At 40.5% G+C, this 22,739-nt stretch overlaps 1 protein-coding gene across 1 annotated transcript in view; it reads left to right on the forward strand.

Annotated features, from left to right (window-relative positions):
* The window catches only part of LOC109935822 (rho guanine nucleotide exchange factor 7-like), a 124,624-nt gene extending 105,899 nt beyond the window's left edge, over positions 1–18,725 (forward strand). The window contains exons 19-21 of the mRNA XM_048598229.1: positions 11,700–11,799; positions 13,352–13,406; positions 15,700–18,725. Coding sequence (XP_048454186.1) covers positions 11,700–11,799; positions 13,352–13,406; positions 15,700–15,822 — 278 coding nt within the window. The 3' untranslated portion in view covers positions 15,823–18,725. The remainder of the gene's footprint in view (positions 1–11,699; positions 11,800–13,351; positions 13,407–15,699) is intronic.
* The last annotated feature ends 4,014 nt before the right edge of the window (positions 18,726–22,739 follow it).

Raw genomic sequence — 22,739 nt, forward strand, 5'->3', positions numbered from 1 at the left:
CCCATTCATCCTATCCAACAGTTTCAGTACTAACCCAGAGTGTCAATGTCAATCAGTGGTCTGACTACTCAGAATTACCTTTCTTTTATATTCTTGACTTTTTTTTATAATGTTTTACCTGACCCTTTGTGTTGAAGTCGTGAAGCATCCAAACCAGTAGTGGGAAGTAACTGGGCCTTGAGCAATGACCTGATTTATACTGGGATATGGTGTAACTTTGTGATATGACACTTCCAACAAGAATTCTAGAATGACAATCCACCTTGTACTTTGATCTGAGATCCCGCAGTTGTGACTTCTTGCTCGGTGGTGGGGGATACTTTTGCGAGAGATGAAAAAACTGGTCTGTAATCTGCTCTTAACGCTTTTTCAATTTATCGAAATATTCAAAGCATTTTCATGATCCCAAACTGGGAGAAGCTTCAGAAACTAACCCTGCTGTATAATTTGGATTGAGAACCTTTGTCGCTGGCCTAACAGTTTTTTTTCTCTCCTTCTTGTCTTCACTCCACCTTTGCTTTAATTTCACCTTTGCATTTGTTACTTTCTTTCTCCTTTTTCCTGAACTCCCCCCCCCCCACCCCACCCACTCCTGCCCTGGCAATGCACCCATCTCCATCTGCTCCCCACACCTATCTACCCGCTCCACGTCAGCATGGCAAGGCACTGATTTGATGCATAATCATGTTTTGAGTGACGATGACCTATCAAGCCTGGACTCCCCAGCTCGTCGCAGCAGCCTCTCCCGCTTGGAGCCTGCTGATTTGTCTGAAGACTCTGATTATGACAGTATCTGGCTGGCCCACAGTTACCGAATGGGATCAGCAACGCGTAAAAGCTGTTGTTCGTATATCTCGCACCAGAACTAAGGAAACGTCCAGTTTTTAAGAATTGCTTGTTGTATTAATTCGTTGTCTGGTAATGTTTCCTGCGGTGCTGTGTCCTTGTGTTAATGTGTCAAAGCAAGGTATTTTATAACTTGTGTGTAAGGCTGTTCCATTTACCTCTCACTCTCTCTCTCTCTCTCTCTCTCTCTCTCTCTTTCTCTCCTTTGGTGGTGAGTCAGGTAACACACAAACAGTCCTCTACTGGCTGAGTTATCTGACTTCAGCTGGTAGTATTAATAGAGAGAGTGGAACAACGATTGGCTTCAGTACCCTGACCAGGGAGAGAAACATCAACCAGAATTCCTGCTCCTGATTTGGTGCCCAGTGGTCCAAACGTTGCTTTAAATATTACAGTTTTGAAATTGTAATTCGAACATTCTTGTGCATTAGTTTGTTCAGTTTATTGTTTTATATCCTGCCTTATGTTGATGGTAGTTAATGTCTCATTGAACAATATTATGACTGTAATTGGGCTCACAGTTTGATTATTTAAAATACGGGCCTAGTGTAGGCAAGTCTATTGTAGGTGGCGTTGAATGCATTGTGTTGGCACCTGTTAGAATATTTTCCCTACCAAAAGGTAGACTAAAATCTCTTGTTGTACAGATACTGAAATTTGTTGACAGAACACAGAAATCTTCAGTAGACTGTTACGTTACAAAGCGCTGTGAGAGTTTGATCTAAAACTTTTCACTTGGTTAACTGGCTTTAAGACTTCATTAGCTGGAGATTATGATGTGTAGGTCGACATGGGATGTCTATTGATCAGAATCTGTTCGGGACTTGCTGAACCCAGAATTGGAATTCCTGATGTGAGTGAGAGCTGAGAATTTGTTGAGATATCCCCTCGTGAAGAAAGTTAGGCAAATGTGTGTCAAATGATATTCGGCTGATTTGCAGAAACTGACTGTAAGCCTGAGGGATTGCTTGAAAGAGTTATGACAGTAGCATCCTAAACATTTCAAATATGACCCCACCAGTTTGTAAACTTCGTAGTAAGAGAGCACAGGCGACAGTGTTTCAAGCAGACATAGGGGTTGATGTGAAAGTAACTTGTTTCTTATTATTTTTCATGTTATTTAAACAGACTTTAAGTTGGTTAAAACTAGAGAGAGAGTGTGCAGGCAGAAGTGGGTCAATGCTTTTTATGGTGGCATCGTGGGCAGTAATTACTGTCTGGATTTTAAAGGATTTTAAAAGTGCCAGGAGTTCCAATGCCACAATTCTAGTGAATCTGTTGTAAAATAATCATCACAACAGCAGTCACCAGTCCAGAGGTAAACTGTGCCTTGTACTTGATTGAGAAGCTAAAAGTGAAACATCCTACTTTTTCACGACTACAATGTATACCAATGATTTCATTTTATCACACACCATAATACTGATAATGTTGATTTCAAAGTCACTCTTGTTGTTCCATGGTTTTGGCTATAAATACTGCTAGTCATTCAGCTTCCAGTAAATAGTCACAATGTGACAAAACCACTTGTAAAACCCATTTGGATTTTTCCGGATATGAAATAGTCCGGAGGGTAAACTGCAACAATGGAAGAAGGGATGTAACAACTGCTGTCTTCCTTTCATTCAGAGGCAACTGTTTAATGTAACCTTTGTTGGGTTATTCTTTAGAGATAATGTTGCATGCTTTCCTATGCAAAAGCTTGAGAGGGATGAGTTGAGCCAAGACCGTCATAGTTGTGCCCCATACTGAAGGGAGTGAACTTATCAACTGATGCGTGATATCTAGGACCTGATACTGCAAATTCTGAGGAGATGCAACTTGTAATATCTGGCATTCTAGGAATTACAAATGTAGCTGTTGTTTGGAGAGGTGAGGTTAAGTTATTTCTTTCTTATGAAAACTGTTTCTTTTCTCGAATGAGTTAGTTGTGGCTTTGCCATCTGAGAAATGTTTGGTTCAAGCTGAACGTTCCCACAATTATCCTGGTGAACCCTACTGGAGGAATTGGTTTTATTCTTATTGGATACAGATTTTCGTTTGAGTAGTTGGTGGAAGAAATGGTTGATTATAATTTAAAGGTTTTTCTGATTAACGTAATTAACATCTCTGCCTTGGAGTATTTTAAGTGACAAGATCAAAGATTTAGCATTTTGCACAAGTACTTAAGGAAGCTATTTGGCCTATTGTGACTCTTCGAAGGAGTTATCCAGTTATCCCCCATTCCCTGTGCTTTTCCCATAGTCCTACAATCATTTTTTTTCCCTTTAATGTGTTAATTTGGATTTGCTATTTGGTTACTCCAGCAAGTTGTAACAATAATCTTGTTCAAATCATTGAATGCTAGTTCTATTCTTGACCGTGTTAGTGCAATAGCTGAAAAATCTAACAAAACCCTACGTATGGCTCACAAAACTTGAAACTGGTTGTTTCACTTTTTCAAAATATAAATTGTCCTTTAATTCATGTACTGCTGCTGATTGATTCACGGTGAAGTGATGCTCCCTATTATGTGTTCATGTAAAACCATTTACCTTTGACGCTGATTTAAAATTCCACACTGCTTCACCGCGCTCTGATGTTATGTCCTGATTCCAGATTTAAATTGTCTTTACAATTTTGGGTTAATTTCAATCATTTCGCACACTAACAGTAAATGAGCAGAGTTATGTGGAGGACCCTGTCCAGATCTTGATGTGTGTTTCTACTCAGTGAGGCTTCCTTCTGGCGTTGTCCATTCACAAAATCTAATTGTGGAACTAGAGCCATGCTGTCATGTCGAACCATTTCAAAGCAACACTACACTTATCATGTAAATACGTCCCATTATAACAATGGCTTTCATTTTGTACAGGTGCTCTTATATAATAAGATGTTCCTGAGTTGCTTCACCTATGAATATCAGACAAAATTTGATATTGAGCCAAAGAATGAGGCATTTTGAATAGTTACCAAAAGCTTAGACAGAGGTAGGTTTTTAGGAGTTTGGGGGCAAGGCAGTTGAAGGTGCAGCCGCAAGCGGAATACACTTGAGGCCAGAGTTGGAGGATCTGAGATTTTGGAGGATTGGAGAGCTCATGGAGGGGTAAGACCAGAGTAGGAATGGAGTCAGTGTAGGTCAGTGGCACAGGTGACAATGAGTGACCAGGACTTCTGTGCAAGTTTAAAAATATGGGCAGCAGAGTTTTGGATGAGATCAAATTCATGGAGAGTGGAAAATGGGAGTTTGGGAGATCAAAATTAATGCCTTTTTTGTTTTTGAAATACCTTCTCTCTCCTTGTTGCAAATATTGAAATGATTGGCTTTAAAATATGAGTAATAGTGACTGCTGTGAAATTGCTTATTCTGTTTCTAGTTCGTGTGGCTTCAAGGTTAAAAATGTGACATTTCTTTAATCTTTCTGGTGACTCATATGCCTTGATTTCTTGTAATCGGTATCAATTTGCTGCCATTACTTTGTGTACTTCATAAGCTGCTTTGTGTCTTTTGTGTGTAGCTAAAGACTCTGATCAAAGCAATTTTTGAAGAAAAAAGGTTGTATTTGAATAATGCATTGCATTTCTATCACTTGGATAAATTTTATACTATGCTAAGCAAATGGAGCAAGAGTGAAATGCCATTAACTTCAAGTACAGTGTTTATGAAAGAAAAAAGGGAAATTATTAAGCTCCTTACTTCATGAGGAGTTTCTGTTTAGTGTTAAATCAGAGACTGGGGATTTGGGCAATTTGATGAAAAGTATTCTTGTGACACCAAAGTTGAATTTTGAGATTGATTTGATTTCTTTAATACACATAATATATATATATTTATATATATATATACATATATACCTTTTTCAAAGAACTTGTATCAAGGCAGCCACACAGCAACTTATTAATTGTCAACAGAATGAATAGACTTATTAGGAAATAGTTTTTCAGCACTTTCGTTAATGCAGAGTGCTTGACAAATGGCCTGTTATTTATTGGAATGCTTATCAATGATATTGTGTGATATTTTTGTAAGTTGATATGAAGTAATTATTCAGATCACCGTTTCACAATGAAAGCCACTGTTTTTTGAAGGATAGAATCTGTGCAGCCAGTGATGATGAACTGCTCACCATTTGATGTGAGTTGTCGACATTTCAACTGTCATTGTGTACAGCTCTCTGTCTATGTACTTGTTTTATTTATGTATCGAGTAGAACTTTTGGACTATTTTCTTATGGCTCTTGACATGTAATTAATTCTGTGGCACATGCAACATGTTTGAAAACCTCATCTGTGTCTGTTTGAGATTATTTCGAGTCACACATAGATCAGAGCAAGGAAGGGTTCTTTCTTCTTCAGTTTTTTTTGTCAAGTAGGTTAGTAAATTGGTCGAGTCTGTTTCACAAGAATCCAAAAGATTTCAGGTGAGACTTTTTTGATGTCAGCCCAAAAATAACCCCAGATTTCTTGAATTCATTTCACACCTTGACCTTGGGGTAGGGATTTCAAGTCACAATCTCTGGACCAGTGAGGGAAACACTATGTAAATGCAACAGCTTTACAAATTAGTGCCCCAGCTCAGCATTGTATGGTATGGCCCATTACCAGCTGAACAACGTTCTGACACAGGCTGACCTTTCTCTGTTTTCCTGATCTTCTGTCCCGTCATGCACCATCCTGCATCAGGGACCCCTACTTACATTCTAGCCTTGAAAAAAATTAAAGTTTTCTAATCCAGATGCCCTTATGAAACAGTGGTTAGAAATGCAGTAAATTCAATGCAGTCACAGAATGTGAGAAATTAGGATACCAATATATTGCTGTTTTCTTTCAGAAATGTCCAAAATCTGAGAATTTCTGGGCTAAATGTGTTGAATTTTAAACCCATGATCCCGTTAATTTTCTCTATGTTTTGAGATCTTGCCACTATTGGTTCCTAATTTTCTGAATGGGTCCATAATGCTCTTTCAAGTGGGTGAATGTGCTGTTTATCCCCTCTTCAACAATATTCCTGATTTATTCACACCAATACAATGGCACCAAAGACAACTGACTCTAAACCTCCAGCTCCAAAAAATTCAAGGTGAACAACCAGGGAAAGGTGCAATGTTTAGCTAAAGAGCTGTGGGTTGCCTAGACTTATTCAGTTATATTGATGAGTCTCACATGCATGTGAGCACAGAGCTGTAGTTTGCTTGCCCCTGATTTATTGGATTTTAAAATATAATTACCATTGTTTTGTATGAATCATTCATCTGATGTAATTAAAAGTGATTGCTGCTCGATTATCCAATTTCTTTACATTGAAGAATTGAGCCATGCCATTGTGTTTAAATGGTGACAACCCAAGGTCAGTGACTGGACTAATTATACCAGCAGAGTATAATAGCAAGTTTCTCTTTAACTAGGACTGAATATTTTCCAGTTGTTATTAGCTAAAGAAAAATGAGAAATAGAGTGAATAAGAAAATGAATTATTATCGGGGGTTAGGAAAACCCTGGTAGCATGAGGTCATGTTGGATGCCTTGTCTTGTTGCACAAGGCGACTTTCTGCCAAACACAACATGGTGTGTCCTGTTGTATACTCAATAGCCTCTGTACTGTATAATTTGTGTCAGTGATGGGTGACTTTTTGGTGAAAACAGCTTTAAAGGTAAATGCCTTTAAGTGAACAAACTGTATATTTGAGTGCTGCATATGTACAGTCTGTGTATTGTTGCCTCCTGTGGTTTGCATATATCACACCCAAGTGTTAGTTTTATAAATAATTTCACTTCAGTTGTAAAATATGGTTTAAATAAAAAAAGAAATGCCTTTATAAGAGCATTGGTTTCTTTGTAAGTCACGTTTTGTCAACCTGAAATTAATTGATGTTTTGGTCTGACAAACAGGCATTGCTGATAAAATGATCCAGAATAAAAACAAAACATTCAACATGTCTCTGTTGGAGTTTTTCGTCCCAAAAGCCACTATATCTTTTAATACCTTTTTAATTTTATCTCAAGTCATTGAAACTCTTAGAACAAACCATTGTAATGGGAGCAAGTCTATTCTGGCTGTGAGATGCAAGTCTTGTTCTCAGTTGATGAGTAGCATGCTGTATTGAATTGACTGTAACGATTCTTGGCATCATCAGTTTAAGTTCAAAATTTTAATTTTCTTACGTGATGTAATTCTGTACTGCATTTACAGTCCACATCCTTCCAGACAGCTTCTCAGATGGACAAAAAAAGAAAAGATTGTTTTCTAAAGACAAAGCTAAATATTAGATTGATCCTCTTCTTTGAATTTGTTGCTATTGTGGGAAAATAAACAATCAGTACTTTCTTTGGAAATTCTGCGTTAATGTTTCATTCAGGAATTTCACAGTTTCAAGTAGGTTTCTATTCTGTACAAGAGTTTCCATGTTTTGTGTGGATTTTGAATATCAAGCCATGGAGACTGAAGTCATAAGCAAAGTCAGTCACTCTCACTTCTGCCTGTAATTACAGGCTAGATACACCCATCAGAGCAATTGTTATTGAGAGCAATTTCAAACTGCTCATGTAATGAGACTTGATTTAAAGAGGTGGGGACAAAATCTTTCTCAACAGATATATCTGTTTATTTTATATTCCCACTGATCTTCCTTGCACTTTGAAGGATTCGATTGGATACTTAACTGGACTGTGTAACTTGTGTTAGGCAGTTTAAATCTTTTATTAATTAGTTAACAGGTAGACATTAGTCATGACAAATCTCAATTCCAGTTGAGGCTTCAATCATTTGTGGGGAGACAATGTAGGTCCATGAACATTGAGCTGATGAGTAGGGACATGGTGCAAAAAGTATTCTGACAAAGCTGAGTTTTGGATGAGCTCTCTTTTAGGATGCATGTTGAATTAGTCAAGTTTGAAGGTAATGAAGGTGTGGATGAGAGTTTCAGCAGCAAATGAGCTGAGATTTGGGCCAAATTGGGTAATCAAGACTGTCCATTTCCATTGCTGTACTCTGATGGCATGAATTTGTGATTGGAAGCTTATCTTGCAGTGAGATATGACATCAAGAACACTAATGATCTAGATCAGCCTTAGACAAATGAATTTGTTAGCAAAATTTAAGCCCATGGGATAAATGGGACAGAGGCAGCAAGGATATGAAGTTAGCCAAGTGACAGGAAACAAATTGTACACACCACCATGGGAGATAAATGGCTCAAGGAGGACACCCAACACTGATGGGCACCTGACGTAACCAAGGTTTTGTCACCCAAATCAAAAGGACAAATCATGAAATATTGCTTCAACCAGTCTTATGAGATAGACATTGTGTGTTTTTGCAGCTAGTAGTTTAAATTTTGTGTTTAAATTAATGTCCCATAATTTGAGGTGGTAATAATCATCACATTCAATGTATTATTGTGTCTGGTGTCCACGCATGTACAGTTAAACAGAGAAAACTGGGAGTTGAGTTCCCATACCTTGTTCCTCCACAGGATGTATTGTTGTAGTCAATACAGTTAGAATAATTAGAAATAAGAGAATTATAATTAACCTCCAATTATTTGCACATTAATTTCTCTGATAGGAACAATGGGGATCTTAGCCTTCTTCATTCAGATACAATTGTGTTTTTAAGTTTAAAGATTACTCATAATTACATATGAGCAGCCTCTTTGGCCCTGACATTTCTGTTACCAGTGTGAAGTCATTTTCCTGCTGAAGAACATTTTAAAAAATTGTGGATTTTTAATTTTTTTTTAATAACATAGAGTTAAAGGAGAAATACCAACATCAGAACAAAATTGTCGTGATGTTTATATTTCTCTTAACTCTGTGTCAGTGTTCCAATATTTACTTCACTTCCTATGCAGAGATTTATATTTTGTTTTATATTTCCTACATCTTTCCGTTTGTTTTTCTTGCTGTGAGAATTTTTCAATCTTTCAGTTTTTCAATTGGTAGATGGATGTAGTAGGCACCAAAGTCAAGCTGATGTTGAGATGATGGAAAGCAACATTGTAGAGCTCACTGCCATTTTATGGGCACCTTTTCTCCATTTCAGCAGCACTTCTTTACACTGAGTACACAGTTTGGGCTAATAGCCTCATATGTGAAATTTCAGTAAAAAATGTTCCAACGGCAGTGAGTTTGGCTGCTGTTTTCTTAGACATGATGTTTAAATTGATCAGAGACAGTCATGTGTGGAACAATTCATCTCCAGAAGGGAGAAGGGTTGAGACACTGTTTTGCAACTACGTGACATCTTATGTCCCAGTTTCATTTCTGCCTCTTTCGTTCTCACTAAATTCAAGTGAAATTGACTTTGTTGGAGTTGGAGATTAGTTTGCTCGTGTGAACCCATCTGTCTTTGTGCCGTTTGCAATGGGGATAATATTTGCCCCAATTTGTACAGGGCCCAGTGAGTTTCCTATTGGGAATCCCCCTCTGCCTTCTCTTTTTGGGAACAATAAAGCAGCACAGGGAGTATACCAGGCTTGTCTTTTTCTTTTAATTGTTCACAGGATGTGGACATCACTGGCTAGGCCAGCATTTGTTGCTCATCCCTAATTGCTCAGAGGGCGGTTATGAGTCAGCCACATAGCTGTGGGCCTGGAGTCATAGGTAAGGACACCAGATTTTCTTCCTTAAAGCACATTAACAAACAACAATCAATAAGGTGGCATTGTGGTTCAGTGGTTAGCACTGCTGCCTCACAGTGCCAGGGACCTGGGTTCGATTCCAGTCTCTGGTGACTGCCTGTGTGGAGTTTGCACATTCTGCCTGTGTCTGTGTGGGTTTCCTCCGGGTGCTCTGGTTATCTCTCACTGTCCAGGGATGTGCAGGCTAGGTGGATTAGCCATGGGATATGCAGGGTTACACGGATGAGGTAGGGGGGATGGGTCTAGGTGGGATGTTCTTCAGAGGGTCAGTGTGGACTCAATGGGCCAAATGGCTTGCTTCTACTCTGTAGGGATTCTATGATTCCGGTGGTTCCATGCTTGTCACTAGGCGAACTTTTTTTTCCCAAATTTTATTGAATTGAAATTTCTCCATCTACAGTGGTGATTTGAAATTGTGCCCCCAGAACGTTAAGCTAGGGTCCTTGATTACTTGATTGCCATATACCACCGCCTCCTTTCTGGCAGCATGAGAGGCACATGGCTCCCCCTGCTAGTATCCTCAATATCCAATTATCTCAATGTCAGTTTGAGCTGGTGTGTGCCATTGCTCCAAGGGTCAAGGAGGCAAGTCAGAGGTCAGGTCCCAGAGCACAAGGCTGTCCTCTGCAGTTATGGCTGATGAGCTGGACTCTGGTCCAATGAATGTCACGTAGATATGAGTGAACCCGTTATTGGTTTGTTGACCATATGCTTCGGCTGCTTGGAAGTTCATAGTCGATCAATACCATCAAGCTGTAGACTGTACATTTGTGATTGTGTGTTGTCTGTGTCATAAATGTTTCTTACAAAGAAGCTACATCAAGGTGGCCTTGGAGGAAGCCTACTACTGAAAGAGAAATTCATGCAATCCTTAAACTGGACATCTTCTCATTTACACCATTCTCTCCAAATTTGCATCCTTCGCTTCATAAAATCCTCAGCTGCACCTTCTTAACGCTCAAGGCTGAAGTGTTAAACTGGCAACACATCTGCCCCCGCACCTCACGGGTGTAGAAGATCCTGTAGCCACCATTCCTTTGGGGAAAAAGGAGGAACAGTGGTCTTCCTGTAATGCCAGCCAACTAAAAACAGTTTCCTGTTCATGGGAACTCGGCAGGTGTGGTAGGATCTGTGGGGGGAGAAACAGAATTAATGCCTTGAGTCCAGTATGACTCTTCTTCAGAAATGTTAATTCTCTCCACAGATGCTGCCAGGCCAGCTGAGTTTCTCAAGGATGTTGTTTTTATTTGAGATTTCCAAGATCTGGAATATTTTGCCTTTAATTGCTATTTATGGGATTTCACTGCTTTACATTTTGTCCCCCACCACAGAAATTACATTTCAATAGTTTAATATTTGTTGTTTGGGCGTCCTTAAGTTGTGAATGTTGCCATTTAAAACCAATTTTTTTAATATTACTAAGGTTCCTAATAAACATAAGGAATTTGTTGGAAATCTTAAAAATGATTCACAGATTCAGAAAATGGCAAAAATATTAACACTACTAAAGAAAACTAACATCGAAATGTGGGACCTTTTGCGGGACCTTTTCCAGAACCTCTCACGCGTGGATCATTCTCCAGTCCATGCCCATGAAAACATATTATTTTCAGCTTCATTGCAATGTGTTCAAATATTTAAGTTGACACTGGTGCACAGTTTTAGATATATCAAAAGGTTGGTCTGAAGTATTTACACTTGTAACAAAAATGAGGCAGTTCCATTAAAGGCAGAATGTTGATATTTCTGAATGGGCTAAAGTTTCTCTACACGCTGTAGTATGATCATCACAGCTGATGGTTGAACTGCTCTGTTGAAGCTTTATGTTTTTACAGGCATGGAATAATGATAAAGATAATGTTTACAGACACAGACTGGCACCTGCTGACATGCACAGACACAAGCATGGATTAGCACAGACTAACATGTCAAAAACTCATGCACTACACATGCAAACATAAGGATTGATACAGAAACATGTTCACTGATATGCATAAACACACGTGAACGAACACTTACATAGACCAGATGACACGTACGCACTGACATGTGCCCACATAAATGCACGTACTCAACTGCTTACAGATCCAGACACAGTGTAACACGCACAAATACAGAATGCTAATAATTTTAATCAAAGTAGCACCCTTGTATTGCCTGATCTTTCTGTGTACCAGTCCTGATCATTGCTCCATTGGGATAGTAATTTCAATCTCTGAATCTTCTGTGTTACAGCATATCGTAAAGAATCTGCTCCCCAGGTTCTGTTACCAGAAGAAGAGAAAATAATTGTTGAAGAAACCAACAGCAATGGACAAACGATCATCGAAGAGAAGTAAGAGAAATCTGCAGTGATTCCATGTCCTGTATGTTGTACTGCTCAGTTTAAACATTTGTGCAAGTTATTGAATGCAAGTGAACAAGCCGTGGGTACCGGCTCTTTGTTGTACAAAGAGTGAGATGGGGGTGGCTAACCACTGATCCTTTAGCTGGTTGAACAGCAGTAGATCTCCCAGTCCAATGTGTGGGATGTATCCCGAAGGAGAGAGGGTGGCCCCTGTAAACAGAACTTTCAGAAGCCCCATGGGTGCCCACTCTGAAACATGTATGCATCAGATACTACCATGGAGATGCTTCAAGTGTGGACATATAATGGAAGGATTGACAGGCTAGACCTGTTCTCTTGAAAGAAAACTTGGGAGTGACCTAATAGAAATCTCTAAAATTATGAAAGGTTTTTATAGAGTGGATACATAGAGACTAGATTCTCTTGTGAGGACGAGCTTTACTAGATATAGTCCGTGCATGATATTCACCAGAGAATCCAATAGTGAATTCAGAAGAAACTGCTTCACACAAAGTGTGGCATGAATGTGGAACTTGCTACCACAATGAGTGCTCCGAGTGAATACTGTAGATGCATTTAAGCAGAGGTTAGACAAGCTTCTGACGGAGAAGGGAATCGAGATGATGTAGGCAGATTTAGATGAAAAGAGATGGGAACAAGCTCCAATGAAGCATCAGCACCTGCATAGACTGGTTGGATTGAATGGTCTGTTTCTGTGCCCTGTATCCAATATACTGTATCATTCTGGATAGGTACACAAGGGTCAAAAGGCACAGGAAATAGCTGGTCTTTCAGCAGAGTCGTACTGATAACTAGAATGGTGAACTCTAGTAGGTAATATGGCATCATTTAATGGTTGCATGAAAACATACGCTGGAATTTCTGTGACTGTACCAGAGTTTGGAGCACTGCTGCAGACACAATGTAAGGTGCTGACCTATCTCTCCCGTGTTGTTATTCATTGACATTGCTTATCCAAGCTGGAACAATATAACTTCTGCCCTCTGAGGTTTAAGTTCCTGTTCCTGTTAATGTACAGGTGTATCCCTTTAATATTAATGGATTGTAGTACAACTATTTAGGATTCATTCAATATGTTGGAAAATTTTGCTGGCTTTAAGCACATAGAATATCGGAAAGTGAAAAAAAAGACTCAAGAAGGAACTGAAACATAGGTGTAGAGAAGGTTCAAATGGTAACAGATTCATTAGCAATAGATGCCGTCTGGATAAATGGAAACCATGTTTATCATTTGAAATGATGACCTTAATGCTGTTCCTAGTAATGCTTGACGAAAAGATGAAGTGCTGTTCCTTGAGTTTTTGTTGAGCTTCATTGGAACAGTGCAAGAGGCTGAGTACAGAGAGGTCAATGTGGGAATGGGGTGAAGAATTAAAGTTACAGGAATCCGGAATTTCTGGACGAGTAGGAGGTGTTTCACAAAGCAGTCACCCAAATTTCTCTAACTTCTAACTTATCGCCTCAGCAGAGTCACATTTTTACCTGTTCCATTGTCACTTACAATTTCCTTTTCAAACAGGAGCCTCGTGGACACTGTTTATGCATTGAAGGATGAGGTGCTGGAGCTAAAGCAGGTAAAGCCATCATCAACAGGAGCTTGCAGATATTGCACTGGATTCCTTCATGTCATCTCCACATGAACAATGGCAACAGGCAGGTGGGCAGGGGAAGGAGTAAAGGGACAAGATGTGGAAGGATTAAGGTGATGGCATACATCAAGTTACTGTATGTCTAAGTAGCATACTTTACTCATTTTGCAAAAACTGTGCTGACACCAGAACTGAGACAAGGCTCATCCCCATCAATGGCACTTTTGTTCCTGTGTTAAAAGGTCATGGGTTCAAGCCCAACCACAGAGACTTGAGCACATAATCCAGCCAAACTCTCCAGGTGTGCGACCGAGTCACCACTACACTGTCAGAGGGTCAGTACTGAGAGAGTGCAGCAGGATATTGCCTGGTATGGAGGGAAGATCTTATGAGGAAAGGCTGAGGGACTTGAGGCTGTTTTCGTTAGAGAGAAGAAGGTTAAGAGGTGACTTAATAGAGACATACGAGATGATCAGAGGATTAGATAGGGTGGACAGCGAGAGCCTTTTTCCTCGGATGGTGATGGCTAGCATGAGCGGACATAGCTTTAAATTGAAGGGTGATAGATATAGGACAGATGTCAGAGGTAGGTTCTTTACTCGGAGAGTAGTAAGGGCGTGGAATGCCCTGCCTGCAACAGTAGTAGTCTCGCCAACTTTAAGGACATTTAAGTGGTCATTGGACAAACATGTGGATGATAATGGAATAGTGTAGGTTAGATGGACTTCAGATTGGTTTCACAGATCGGCGCAACATCAAGGGCTGAAGGGCCTGTACTGCGCCGAAATGTTCTATGTTCTATGTTCTATGTTAGCACTGTCAGAGGGTCAGTACTGAGGGAGCGCTGCACTGTCAGAGGGTCAGTACTGAGGGAGCGCTGCACTGTCAGAGGGTCAGTACTGAGGGAGCGCTGCACTGTCAGAGGGTCAGTACTGAGGGAGCGCTGCACTGTCAGTGGGTCATTGGGTGAAATGATAAACCAAAGCCCTATTGGGATTATGAGATGAATATAAAAGATCCTACAACTCTATTCTGAAAAGAAGTAGGAGAGTTCTCATTGGAGTCCTGGGCAGCGTTCCACCCTCCACCAATTTCACCAGAACAGATTGCGTGTTGTTGCTGAATTGTTGCAGTGCACGTGGAGACAGTTGGCTCATTGTATCTTCACAGGCTCTCTCAATGAGTGTTATAACTCATGTAATGCCCTTATGAATTCTTCAAGTGAATCTACCTCCATCACACTTCTTGCCAAGTGTTCTAAACCCTAACTCATCACTCTGTGAAAACCTTTTTCTTGCATTATATTTGGTTCTTTTACAAATTATCTTATACCTGTGCCCCCTCATCCTTGATCCTTTAATGAATGGGAACAGTTTTTCCTCCCTGCAATCTTTTCTGTCCCCTCATGAACTTGAAATGTGCTGTTCAGTTTCCTCAGAACCCTCTGCTATCCAAGGACAACAGTCTCCATGTCTCATAACTGAAGTGTTTCACTTCTGGAACCATTCTTGCCAACCTTTTCTGCATTCTCTGAACTGTGTCTCATCCTTCAAGTATAGGCCCAGAAATTTCAGCATTAAACTCCTTGTTTCTGTATGCCATGCTTTTATGAGTAAAGTGCAAGAACAGAGGCCTGAACACTCTTTAGGGGAGCAGTAGAGATGAGATTTTTATTTTCTCTAAGTATTGTGTGGTAGAGGTGGAATAACAATAGGAAGAAGTGGATAGGTTCCCGTTAGGTAAGGAAATTGAGGGTGATCAGGGGCAAATGGGAATTTGGAATTCAAAACACGTGCAGATCAATCATGGTCTTATTGAATAGCAGACCAGGCTGGAGAGGTCAAGAGGTCAACTTCTCCTATTTTGTATGTGCCATTTATCTTATGCTGTATCTCCACATTCCTTCCATCCCCTCACACTTCTGTTTGTGTGATCTTGCTGTGCGCAAATTAGCTGCAGTGATTCCTACATTGAAACAAAGGCTGCACTTTAAAAAATTACACTATTGGCTGTGGATCGCTTTGGGAAATCCTGAAGTTGTGAGTTTTATCAATCTATTTCAAAGAATTAGCTAAAAATAACTTCCAAAAATGAAACCACCTGGAGTCGAATGAACAGAGACTTCAGTGAATTGGACCAGTGTTGAGACCCCTGCCTACACCTACGGACTTTTGTCACATCCCCCGATCCTGGATCCTGGGCTGTGCCAGATAATTCCCTGTTAATATTTACTCTGCAATGTCTCTGTTAATCTTTCGTTCTGTATTTTGTGCTGCAGGAAAATAAGAAGATGAGACGTTCCCTGGACGAGGAGCAGCGAGCTCGTAAGGAGTTAGAGAAACTGGTCAGAAAAGTTCTGAAGAATATGAATGATTTCTCTTGGGATGAAACCAATTTATAGTGAACCTGTAACTTCACCTGCAGTAGGTGGGACACAAACAGCAGGCTGGAAATGTCTGTTGCTGACAATTAGCAAACAAGCACTTAACATGTTCCTCTACCATTGACTTGTTCACTATTTTAACAAAATCTGGTAAATTTTAAATAAGTCCACCATCCATAAAACAGCAGACTGGGGATTGCCATACACAAGTGTTATGCTTGTGAGTATTACAAGCTGTAATCTCCATGCTGTGCTAGGCTGTAGGTTACCTAGAGGGTGGCTGTGGAATCTAGCCCAACTGATTTGCTCCTTGCCCGATTTTTCTGTCCTTGGATGTCCTGAAAGTCTGGTGTGCCGTCTTTTGCAGCAGAATCACTAATCGGAAACAACACGGCACTGGAAATGTGGCACTTCCTAAAATAACTTCATCTACAATTGTAACCAATAGGAAAATGATTATCAGGGGATTTTGACTTGTCTTTCGATTAATGTCAGCGATTTGAGGTCAGAGTTGGATGAGAGAGGACCAGCTTTTGCACTGGACATTGCATTTCGGGTCTGCAAACAGAATTGTATGGACTCTGGGCAATTTCAGTGGCTAGTTTTTGTTTTAACCTTTCGGTCTTCTAACAAATTCAGTTTGGTGAAATGTTCAGAGTTTGGAAATTCCTTCTATGACTGAGGCTCAATGAAAGCAATATCTGTAAACCTGTGTTGTGAACAATGTATTATGCATGTGAAGCTCAGTGCATTCTTGTGTTGAGGTGGGAAAGTTGTAGGCTAAGCCTTTTTGTTAACAGGTTTAATCACAGTGCAGCCTGGACTCTGAATCTGGTGCATCATGGTAATGCTTTGAAAGTCTCTGCTCTCACCAGAAGCCTCTCTGGAAGAAACCAGAAACCAAGGAAGAAGCATTGAAAGAGCACTCCTAGCTGTAATATTTTGGATGATTCAGGCAGACTCCCCTGTTCTAATTCCCTCCAGCAAGACTTCATATTGGGAGCTCTACTGATCTTGAACAATCGACATAAGATTGTAGTAAAGGATGAAAGGGCATTCAAAAAGCTGGGAGCTCAAGCTGTGTTAGACTTCTGACTCATGTGGCTCTGTCTCGTACAATATTTAAAAACTTTTTTTTTGCTATGTAGCATTTTCCTGATGATTTAATTCTCCTGAACCAGTAAGAATGATGGTTAGTATTATTCTCCAACCCAGCAATGCTCATCCATTGGAGCAACTGATGGGACTAGTTGAGAGATTTCCACCCACATGCACATTGCTCACTGTAGAAGCACAAACAAGCTGTTCTGTTTAAAACCTTGCCTCTTTAATGAAGACTGTTACTGTGGGACAAGAAAATAAGTTTGCAGCATTAAATTTTTCCCTTTCTAACAACTGGGAATTTTCACTTTCACTTTGGACAGATTATTGTGAAATGCACAAGTCCTATTTCTCCCGGTACATGAGGTTGCATAGTGATGGCCTGATTTATAAAATGTACTGATGTAATTTTCAAATTGCGCGTAAATATTTTCAATGATTAAACCAGTACTTACCAAATCTAACTCTGACATGTTGCAAATGTGATTAGTAACTACTGCAATTTTCTTTTCAAATTGCCGGAACTTTAGTTATCAGTCTAACTTACCTTGCTCTAGATTATTATGCAGTATATCAGGAAAAATTGGAAGAACAAAGTTTATTTTATATTTTTTGTTCAGGATGTTTGTAAAGAGTTATGGTATCTTCACAGCTAACAGGTTAGTTCACATCTGTCAGTTGTTCCTCACCGTCTCTCTCTCACATGCTACAGAAAATGTGGGGTTATGGCCTCCTGCACACTTAAAGCTGACCTCAGGAAATCACGCACATTGTGGTTGTGGCTGACTCAATCTAATTCTGAATTAAAGTGTAGAAAATCAGGAGAATGCCCCTGTGTTCCAAGACTGGAGCGCACAACCCCATTGGTATGGTCATGCATTTGGACCAACCACTGGTCTTGAAAATTCTTGACCATGGATAAAGGGGTTCTTGAAAACGCCAGAGGTTTTCAACTTTGACAGAACTAACTGGTACAGCAGACTGGTGAAAAGTCACAGTATGAATCACCAAATGTGTCAAGATGTATGTTGATATTTTCCAGGATTGCAATATAACTGTTGGGACTCTGAGCTGCATGTTGCATGCAAGGAACAGCAGTTGCCTGGCTGTTTGGTTTATTGTGCATTGGTATTGGGTCTGAATGTTGGTGGATGGGAGAGGTTTCATTGCTTCTAACTAAACCTAATCCTGTGTGAGACTATTAATTTGAGGATCTGGTGATGTATCAGACAGGGGATACAGAACTAACAGCTCTTTCAGTTTCTAAACAGGACATTGACTTTTTTTTATAAAACAAACTTTATGCACCATTGCTGATCTGTTCTTGTTTTATAGGTTGAAGGGATATTGTAGGCTGTGAAACCTCCTAGGCTTGGTTGACTAAAGCTGTCATCTTCACTCCTGTGCAGTCTTGTAGTTAATGGTGATGGGTGTTGGATCTATTTTTGATTAATTGTGATATTCATGAATATTTATTTTATCAGCTTGGAAAGTGTGCTGCTCTAATTAAGCTGCCAGTCCTGATTCTCCTGTACCATCTCCCTGTGTCATTCAGCTGTAATTATAGGGACTGAAATATCTTTGGCGATCATTGAGCAGGTCCTTTTAATGGCTGATGATCTGATATGTTTGTTTTTAACCCTAAGCGGTTAATTAGAATATCCCAGCAATGTGTTTTAACATTTCCCCATCTGTGAAAGATATAGCATAGAGGGAACAATCTTGCTTAGATACTTCAAGATTTCTGTGGCTGACTGGTATTTGTGATTTAGGATTTCCTTTGTAAATAGATTTAATAAAATGATTAACTGAAACCAGAATTTCTTATCCTGTCTGAATTGTTTATGTTCATATCTATCCACTTAATTCTGTAAATAAAACATATGCAATATGCAAAATGCAAATCACAAACTCATCATTTATATATAGTGTTACCTATTCATTGTGAGTTGCCTTTACTGATCCTGCAAGAGCCTGCCTAATTCATGTCATTCCTAGTTTACCAACAATTGTGTTGCACTCCACATGTTTCATTAATTTGTATTCTCAAAGAAATCTCTGATTTTTCCACGCTGCTGGTTACTGAAAGATGTTACTGTTGTCACTGACACTTTCAACAGGGACAGCACAGTTTGATGGGATCAGCACAATATCGAGTTTTTTTTTCTCTCACCAAGACCCCATACAAAACATCCCTGCTCCCGTACTTGAATCTTCTCGCTATGAAGGTGCCACTGCATCTGTCTTCTTCATCACTGCTGCACCTGCATGCTTATTTTTAATGACTGGTGTACAAGGACACCCAGATGTTGTTGTACCTTTCCCTTTCCCTATGTATTGCCATCCAGCCAAAGTTCTAACTTCCTGTATTTGCTACCAAAGTGGGTAATTTCACATTTATCCAAATTATACTGCATCTGCCATGCATTTGCACACTCACCCAGCCTATCTAAATCACACTGAAGCATCTCTGCATCCTCCTTGCAGTTCTCCCACCCAGCTTTGTATCATCTGCAAACTTGGAGGTACTGTATTTAGTTCCCTTATCGAAATTAATCTATATATTGTGAATAGCTGGGTTCCAAGCACTGCCTGCCACTTGGAAAAAGACCCCTTCCTTTCTGCTGATAGCAGGAACTGCAGATGCTGGAGAATCCGAGAAGGGTCTAGGCCCGAAACGTCAGCCTTTCTGCTCCTACGATGCTGCTTAGCCTGCTGTGTTCATCCAGCTCTACCCCTTTCTTTCTGCTGTTTGTTTTATTGTCTGCCAACCAGTCCTCAGTACCCTACTCCCAAACCCATGTGATTTAATTGTACATGCTAATCTCATACGTGGGGCCTTGTTGAAAGCCTTCTGATAGTCCAATAATCACATCTGCTGGATCACCCTTATCCACTCCACTAGTTATGGCCTCAAAAAGTTCAAGTGGATTTGTCAAGTATGACTCTCATGCAATTCCTTGGAGGAATGTTGTTGCTAAACCTAACCATTGTGGTGTGATTTATTTCAGGATAAGAATGTAAGGTAATTTTGTACCTTTTGCACAAACTGCTTTGCCTGAAACATACTTCTGTAGGTCAGGTAGTGAAAGATGCTGAGTGGATGTTCAATTCATTGTAAACCTGAGACTGGAACTGATGCTAAGTTGTATTGAAAGGCAAGGCAGTTGTTTCTGGTGTTCAACGTTATTCATTCGCAAAGCAAGGGATACAATTTGACCAGTGTTTGCAAGGAACTGAAATGTTAAATGTTTCAAATTGCTGAGTTTCTGGTATAACCAACACCATGTTGCATGTGGCTCAGGCTTTAATCTTGGGATGATACCTTTGAGGGTCTGCTTTTTAATTTAGCCCAGAGTTGCTCATAATTCCTGAGCTGAATCTCTTTTCCAGTTCCAGTAATCTCATAAGTACTAACATGGACCATGACAACTGCATCCTTCCTGTCCCAAAATAGAATTCCTGAACCATGGCACAAGCAAAGCAGCATAGCCTTCAGGACTCTTTTTGCTGCAGAGAACAATAGTTAGTCCCCTTACTCTGTTATTCCCCCATTTCAAAAACATTTTTCTTTTCTCCCCACACTTGAATGGCACTTTGTACCATGATACTGTTGGTCAGTTTGCTCATCATTCCTCCTCTGTCTCTGCCCTCATCCACACCAGGAAACAGAACCTCATACTTATTGGACAAGGGCACAGGCTCTTCCAAACCTACATTCTGGTTCCAAATACCTGCCTTACTCACAGTCACACCCTTCTGTCTCTGACCTCAGACCAAGTTTGATATAATCATTCTCAGAGTCCAGAGGAAAGGCAAGCAGCTTTTGTTCCTCTTTATTCATTCACGGGATGAGGCTGTCGCTGCCTAGGCAGCATTTATTGCCCATCCCTAATTGCCCAGAGGGCAGTTAAGAGTCAGCCACCTTTCCGTGGGTCCAGAATCACATGTAGATCAGACCAGGTAAGGATGGCAGTTTCCTTCCTTTAAAGAACATTAGTGAATCAGGTGGGTTTTACCCAACAATCGATAATGGATTCACAGTCATCATTAGATTTGTAATGCCAGATATTTATTGAATTTAAATTCCACCAACTGCTGTGGCGGGATTTGAACCAGGGTTCCTGGAACATAATCTAGGTCTCTAGATTATCAGTCCAGCGATAATACCACTAGGCCATCGCCTCCCCCCTTGATGCTTGTAGCATTAGAGAGCATTGAAAAGTAAAATGTATCAGTCGGAGGGGGAATGGACATGTCAGTGCATAACACAGTGCTATGCAGTGGCAGAGTGGCAATCTGTGTCAGCAGCTTATGTGACAGAAACACTGCATGTATTTGAAAAAAATGATGTGTGAAAGTGAAAAGGGGATGAGTGTTTAGTGGGATGAGGGTGAATGCCAATCAATCAGGTACCACGCAGCAAGTCCAAGTCTGGTCCAATTTCATACAAGGAGGGTGCCGAAAAGATTTACAAAGATGTAGCCAGGATTGCAGGGTTTGAGCTATAGGGAGAGTCTGAATAGGCTGGGGCTATTATCCCTGGAGCATCAGAGGCTGAGGGCTGACCTTATAGAAGTTTATAAAATCAGGAGGGGCATGACGGGGTAAATAGACAAGTCTTATTTCTTAGGGTGGGGGATTCCAAAACTAGAGAGCATAGCTTTCATGCGAGAGGGGTAATATTTAAAAGAGACCTGAAGGACAACTTTTTCACGCAGAGGGTGTTGTGTGTATGGAATGAGCTGCCAGAGGAAGTGGAGGAGGCTGGTACAATTACAACATTTAAGAGGCCTCTGGATGTGTATATGAATAGGAAGGGTTTAGAACGATATGGGCCAAATGAGCACCAAATGGAACTAGGTCACATGGGAAGGTCTGGTCGGTACGGATGAGTTGGACCAAAGGATCTGTTTCCATGCTGTTTGATTCTATGACTCAATGAATAGCAGTTGCCACACTCTCTTTCGGAAAAGTAAGCCTGCAAGGGCATGGTCTGTGATGTGGAAGGGAGTTTGGCAAATGGGTTTGGGAGCCTATTGGCAGAAGCCTACTTCCAAAAGAAGCTGGATACATTAATTATCCAATGTGTATTTGGTAACATCACATTTCCCTGAGCCCCTCTGAAGGGGGTCTGAACCACCAACTCTCAGCTGCCAGAGCAATCATAAGTTCCAGCCCCTTTTCTAGCTCCTCGGGCTGTACAAAAATGGCTTGAGGGAGACAATAAGGTACCCAGGCATGACCTGGCTCATGACACCAGGATGGAAATGTGCAGGGGACCACAGAAGAAAAGTGCAGTGCTGCCTATGCTTTCACCAAGGCCATAGTGGGACAGATAATAATTCCCCTGAAGATGAAGTTTCATTCCCCTGGTGGGGTTCTGCACTGTCCCCCACCCCCCCCCCCCACCATTGATCTGAGGATTGGAAGAATCTGGAAAAGTTTTGGTGCCACAGCAGTTTGTTTCTGAGCGTGGAAATAACGTAGAACCATTTGGAGCGGGAAACAATATGTTCTCTCTTCAATGCTGATAACCCACAATTGCAACCCTGTTGTGTTAAGAAGTGAGGAGTGTTCTGGGTTTGAAAAGCCTGATTTAATAATGAGTTACAGTACAGCATGGTGTAACACAGGATGTTGGTGTATGAGACACTGCTGTATATGGGGCTTACAAAGTCAGAAGTCACATGACACCAGGTTATAGTCCAACAGGTTTATTTGAAATCACAAGCTTTCAAAGTGCATCCTCTTTGTCAGGTGCAGTCAGGTGCACTGCACCTGACGAAGGGGCTATGCTCTGAAAGCTTGTGATTTCAAATAAACCTGTTGGA

The sequence above is a fragment of the Rhincodon typus genome, chromosome 6 (genome assembly GCF_021869965.1).
Source record: "Rhincodon typus isolate 14 chromosome 6, sRhiTyp1.1, whole genome shotgun sequence".
In the NCBI taxonomy this organism is placed as follows: Eukaryota; Metazoa; Chordata; class Chondrichthyes; order Orectolobiformes; family Rhincodontidae; genus Rhincodon; species Rhincodon typus.